Source organism: Glycine max, chromosome 4 (assembly GCF_000004515.6).
Source record: "Glycine max cultivar Williams 82 chromosome 4, Glycine_max_v4.0, whole genome shotgun sequence".
In the NCBI taxonomy this organism is placed as follows: Eukaryota; Viridiplantae; Streptophyta; class Magnoliopsida; order Fabales; family Fabaceae; genus Glycine; species Glycine max.
Window position 1 is genome coordinate 2,013,912 of NC_016091.4, and position 7,044 is coordinate 2,020,955.

Below are 7,044 nucleotides of genomic sequence, written 5' to 3' on the forward strand. Positions count from 1 at the left end.
AGTGTGTAGTGCGAATCTCAGCTTTGAGGAAGAAAATGAAAAACTGTCAAATGGCTCGAGAGCAGGGGACAAGGCAAAAACTCTGCCATATTCAGGCTCTCCATCATTATTATTGAAAATAATGCTAAAAGAGCCTGAAACTAAAAAGGCAGGGAAGCATGTACGGATACGGACTACTATTACATTACTACTGCACTGGAGAAAGGGGTCTTGTTACACGGCTACTTCAATTCTTGCCGTTGGTTTGGTATACAATACAGGGGAATAGGTGAATTGATTTGGATTGGATTTAATAAAATATGTGGCTTAATTTAATTAAATTTTAATGAATTGGTTTTGTTGATTTTTAAGAAAAATAATTAAAATCTAATTTAAATTAATCTGTTTCTAAATGATTTGGATTTAATCCACGGATCAAAGTATTTTAATTTATCTATTATTTTTAAAACTTAATATTTTGTATAAGTTAAATTTTTTATTAAAAGAAAAATTGAATATATTACTTATAATTATTAAGTCTAATAGTCAAACCCTGAAACAAAATTAAGGAATCATATTATTGTCGTCATCATCAAATAGATTAATGTATTATATTATATATGATTTAAAAATTGAAATATAACACAAAGGTTACAACTACATTCATGAAACTTATGACTATTATATCATAGTTTAAAATTTTCAATGTTCTCAAATATTCAAATTAGTAGTATAACTAAAATTTCAATTAAATTTAAAATAGTTGGAAATAAATTAAAAAATAAAATAAATATTTTACAACTGAAAGTTGAAATCTTAATTTTATAAGAGTTATCGAGTGAAATCATGAGAATTGACTGGAAAAAAAGAAGACAATATCATTCTTATTAAATATGATAATAATAGTAATTGATTTTTTAAAATTAAAAAAATATGATAATAATAATAATAATTTAATACAAATTAATGGATCAACAAATAAGCTTTAGACAAAACTCAATAAATTTAAACAAATTTGATCCAAACACCAAAAATATTACATCTAAACTATTTTAATTGATTTGAATTAATTTGGATTGTGGAAGAACGATACCACCCATGAACACTCCTAATACAATCTGAATCTATGGTTCACCTTCACCGTTTCATTTCATCTTAATTTAATGCAAAATATGGAGTTCCCTGTGACATGTGACATGTGGCATTTTGAATGTAATTTGTCCAAAAATATATTATGTAAAAACTGAAGAATGACCAAGGCACTGAGTGAGATTGGGAATTTTCGAATTTTTATGCTTTCAATATATATTAAGAACATGCCAATATGTGTTAAGAGAAAAGAATCATGAAAACTCAAATAATACAAAATACTCAGTCTATTAGAATTTGAATTTGTGTGTAACTTAAACTGCTTACAAAGTGAGAATTACCATTATTTACATATATTATTTTGGTTATATCACATGAGATTTTTGATATATTTCTCGACATTGAGTATTGGATTTGAGCATAAGGTTTTGAGGTTAGTTTACAGCTAAAATGATTAACTATCTAATAACAAGAGGTGATGATAGCATAATAAAAAGTACATCAATAGGACAATATCATATTAAAAAAGAGATGCAAGTTTGTAAGAGTGTGAGAAATCTACTAATATATTAAAATTTAAATTTGAATTTAATACGGGATTAGGATATTTCTATTTATATGTACAATTTTGATCATAGGACTAACGAACAGAGAATTTTAACGCAATCAAAATCTCTCATATTTCTTTGTTCCTTTCTTTATCACGTCAAATTATTCATATTATTAATTACTTTCTTCTTTTTCTTTTTCTGGTTGTCTCCATCAGGTGTCAAAAATCTTTTTCCTGAAGAAAAAAAATCTATTTGATGTAGTTTAAAAGTAAAAATTGGAAAATGGGAATTGCTGGGATGCTTCTTGTGAGAATCATACGTAACAAGTAAATTCACGAATGGATAAATATCATGTTGGAAGTTGAAGAATGGCAAGGAAATGGGAGATATAATTTATATATGCTTTCAATGTATGTAAGAAATTAACAAGAGATGTCAAGAGAAAGAAAGAAAAAATTAATTCTATGTAATGCAAGTAATAATTAGTTTTGTAATTTATTACAGCGTTGATCACTTGGTTGAATAAAGAGACAAAAGATAAAATACCAAAAAAAGAGACAAAAGACAGAGACAATAAATTTTTAAGTTCAATTTTTGGTAACCATTTGTTCAAATAAATAAATAAAATGCTGATAGTCTCATGGAATAAAATTAGGCTAAGATTTCTTAAGTAAGATTTTAAATTTAAGTTTAAGTTTTTGAAAAAAAAAATTATCAATAAAAATTAGTAAATACTTTACATAAATATATAATTCAATGATAAAAAATAAAATTAAAATACAGAAAATAATTCTACAAACAATTTTTTATTTTTATTTTTTTTCTATTTCTCCTTTAAAAACTCGATACATCACATTACTAGTTTACTACGTCATAAAAAATAGAAAATATAAAATTTAGATCGAGATATAATTGGAAAAAAATGTTTTAAGAACATTAAAGTGAGACAATAAAATAATATTTTATTGTATTTTAAAGTTATGTTTATATGTATATATAAAAGAATAAAATATTAGTGATTAAAAAAATCATGTATAAGCTCACACATAATCTCAATTTTGATTATTTATTCAAATAAAAAAACTGTAAAGAGGGGCCAAGGTGTCTTTAGAAAGGGCAGCAAGGGGAAGTTTTTAGCTCCCTTGATCAGTCATAGGCCCTAGGCTATCCCCACAACCCCACATGACTCTGTTTCTCAATCTACCGCTTATTATTCTGCTTCTGCCCAATGCTATCGATAAATAGCCACCACACTCCCTTTTCCCTTTCACACCAAAGTCTTTCAAATTAAATCTTCTCTTCCACACGCCAGCCACAACATGGCTTTGAGAAAATCAAGTAAACTTCCTCAGACAGCACTAATCAAGCAAATCCTCAAGAGGTGTTCGAGTTTAGGGAGGAAAGATGATCAAGGCCTTCTGGACGTGCCAAAGGGTCACTTTGTTGTATATGTTGGAGAAAACAGAAGCAGATATATTGTTCCTATTTCCTTCCTAAGTCGCCCTGAGTTCCAAACACTTCTCCACCAGGCTGAAGAAGAGTTTGGCTTTGATCACGAAAAGGGTCTCACTATTCCATGCGAAGAGGACGTTTTTGAGTCTCTCACCTCCATGCTCAGATGAGAAACTTACCTTAACACGTATGAATCATTTTTCGTTTTCTTTTTGAAGGAGGGGGAGAAAATTTAATAGCTCAAGATGAAGCTGCTTCATTGCTTCTCTGACTTGATTCTCTCCATTTCTTTTATATATATATATGAGGTTTGTATTTTATAGAGACTCTAACCTCACGGAATTGACCCATGAAAGAAATAATCTTGTTTCTTCTTATTATGGGATTAGGTTGTAAATAATGTACTAGAAAGCAGCATTTTTCCCACAGAGGTGAACGGTCGAGTAAATGTGCCCTGTTGGAGAACTAATTTAAATGATAGTATATATATATATTTATGTTAAACTGTTTCGGTTCTTTCTTTCTCTCTTTTGGGTAAAATTATGCATTTGACTGCTTTGACTTCATTTCATCCGTTGATGGCGTATGCTTCCACTAAATGGGCTCTATGCTTTTCAGCTCTGTTTTACACATATTAATAAGGCTGAATTAATTAATAAGCATATACATGGATCTGCTTACGTTACGTATGTCTTGTTTGACACACAACTTAAAAACCAAAAAAGAAAAAGTTTTATTAAAAAATATGATGAGATGTGTTAATAATAATATTTTTGTGGTTTTTGTTTTTAAATCCTTAATTAATGCTCTAAAAATATTTGTTGTTTTTTAAGTATATTTATTGATGGTACAAAGACTTATAAAAAAAAGAAGAAAAATTAGCCATTTGGTCGTTATAGCTACAGCCTGGATAATCTTCATCTTTTAGTTTCTATTATAATTAAAAATCATCCATTTAAATTCCTGTATAAAACACTTTTAGATTTCTTTTGATCTTTGTTGTTATACAATTTTTATCTTTTAGTCTTTTTCATTTTGTAACTAGATGGGTTAAAAAATATTTAAAAAAATACTAGTATAGGAACTAAAAGAAATAATTTTTAATTTTAGGAACTAAAAGGTAAAGTTTGTGTAATTATAAAAATTAAATGAAATATTTTTCCTATAATAAATAATTTAATTAGAGGTGTTACGAATAACAGTTATGTTAGGTCCTCGACCGCCAGCATAAAACTCGCCATTATATTAAATATGAACTTTTATTCTAGATTATGTCTTAGAATTCGAGAATGTGTGTTGAAATTAAAAAAAAATCATATTTCTGAAATTTATCTAAACATAACTTTCATGCTTTCAAAATTATTGGATCGGTTCGTGTTTAAATAATTGGTCGTATCAAAACTTTGAGTTGAATATAGACAAAGATAAGTCTATTCCTACATATCCGACGATCACCCTTAAAATAATATTATTTACATAAAAATTAAAAAAAAAACATGTTTAATTTTTTATTTGATTTGATTTTATAAAATTATTATATTTATCTCCTTGTTAATAGATTTTTTCAAAAAAAAATTATAATATTTCACTTGGTTAATATTTATAAAAAGTAAATATAAAATTGTTTACCTAATCACCATAAAGATGGTTGCTCATCAAATAAAATTTTAGGGGCATATGAGAAGATTACTTATTACGATAAGTATTTCTCGAAGAGACATAATAAACAAACAACAATTTATATAAAATTTATATGACAATATGTTTATGTCTATCTTTTTCTATCATTAGGAGTTACAACATGTAATAAATGATTTGTAAAAAAAATAATCACAAAATACAATTATATAAATTATTGTCTCAATCAATATTTTGAAAATTAGATTGGTTGGTTTAATCGGTTGGAACCTGGCGATCGGATCCGAACATTCCAAAGATTTGAGACATTTCAAAATTGGTCAAATCATGTTGAATCGATCATTCTCAATCTTCTTTCTTGTTTTTTTAGTTTTATAAACTATTTTAGTCTAAAATATTTTTAAGATAAATAAAAGATACATACTTAATTATGTCAAGTAAGTATCAATTATTTTTAATTTTAATATTATGAAACCTATAGTTTACTTATTTATAAATTTTTAGATCTAAGTTTTTGTAATTTTATATTATTTTATCACTTGAAATATTATATGATATAAAAAATATAAAATCGATTCAACTTGTACCATTGAATTGTAAATCAATGCATTTATTGATTCAATTCAATGGCTAGATATAAAAATATAATAATTTGAAGTCAATCACATTTATCTTTCTAATGATGTACACCATCTACTTTATTTTGAGTTTTAACGGCTTCGTGTCTTCTCCACAGGCACAGTTACGGCCGTTGAAAATTGAAACCGTACAGATCAGAAACCACTCTGAACGGACTGTTTGATCACGAGCAAGCAAGGAAAGTTAGGAAACTCTAATTAATTTATGGAATAAAAACACAAATATTCTCTAGTTTATACCTCAATTCCAATTAAAACTGAAACAGATATATGATTTTTTTATAAATAAAATAAATCAAAATTTTCACATAAAATAAAACCAATTATCTTAATTTTTAATTTTTCATAAACACTCGCAAACAAATATTACGATTATTTAAATAAAGATATTGCAATATTTTTTATTACACGAACGAACACAAAAAATACATGATTAAATATTATGATATTTTTTCCATATTTATAATAAATCATAACAGGATCGCATATTTATTTTAATTATTTTTTCGTGCATTTCGTGTTTTTCATTCTCAATGCAACGCAGCAATTTTGTAAAAAAAAAAAACTGATCATTGCTGATTCGATATGCTGTTTGTTTTCTTACAAAAGATTCGATATAGTGTTTGGAAAGAAAAGTCCCAATAAACCTTGCTATTTGAAAGGTAAATGCAGCAAGCTTGAGGTTTTGATTTGAAATTGAAGGGTCCCTCTTTACCCTTACCACACGGAAACCATACTGTGGCCTATGGTTTCATTCACTTTAACTTGCGGACCACCCATGATAACTACCATACCTACAGGTTACACTGTTAGCAATACCCACCAGGTTTTCATCTTAGATTCAATAAATATTTATAAGAGAAAAAAAAATTATAAAATAAATCATTTTTCAGAAGTTAAAACTAATTTATATACTTTCATATTTTTTTAAACTTTTCACATTTAATTTTCTAACTTAAATATATAAAATAGTTTTATCTTATGAAAAAATTAATTCTTTTAGAAAAAATAGGCTATATATTAACTTTGTTATTAGATAATAATATAAATACTCTTTATATTGTTAGTACATAGATTAATTACTCGTAATTTTATATCCTTAATATGAGGCCCGATCTCAGTAATGTATTTTTTTTTTTTGCCACGACTATTGTATCTTTTTTGTATTGAAAAATACTATAACTACTTGATTCAATAAGCCTTATTATTTTGTGTATAGAAAAATGAGCAGAGCTATGAGGTGTTTTATGCATATTATGGGATAATACAAGTCGAATAACACAATACAGTGGCTAAATCAAAATATATATTTTTGATTTGTTATTTAATAATCGATGCGATGCAAAACAAGAGTGAACTTGAGAGAAAATAGGAAAGAATAAAGGGTCAAGGAAAATAAAAAGAACTAGATAGGACCAATGCAATATAAGCAATGCTTAAAAGAAAAAAAAAACTTTTTTTATTTTAAATAAGAGAGTTTTATGTTGGATATTTTGTCAAATTATGTGAACTTTTTTATTTTAAAAAATTAAAAACAAATATTTTTTTTGTTAGTAATTAGTAAGCGTAAAACTTGAACTTTTGGTTGTTTTATCCTTGACATAGTTGTGAAAATCAAACCAATCTGAGTGGTCGAACTGGTTCGATCAAGAATCAATAGTCTGATCAATCCGATTATGGGATTTACGGATGGGGTC

The 7,044-nt window shown here is 26.7% G+C and overlaps 1 protein-coding gene across 1 annotated transcript; it reads left to right on the forward strand.

Annotated features, from left to right (window-relative positions):
- The first annotated feature begins 2,888 nt into the window (after positions 1-2,888).
- LOC100305700 (uncharacterized) lies at positions 2,889-3,546 on the forward strand. Its single transcript, NM_001248554.3, has one exon. It carries the CDS (start codon positions 2,939-2,941, stop codon positions 3,239-3,241), a length of 303 nt encoding a protein of 100 aa, NP_001235483.1. The 5' UTR covers positions 2,889-2,938; the 3' UTR covers positions 3,242-3,546.
- Positions 3,547-7,044: the final 3,498 nt, after the last annotated feature.

Excerpts from the sequence above, each read along its gene's own strand:
- LOC100305700 (NM_001248554.3), top strand. The coding sequence starts at position 2,939 with ATGGCTTTGAGAAAATCAAGTAAACTTCCTCAGACAGCACTAATCAAG.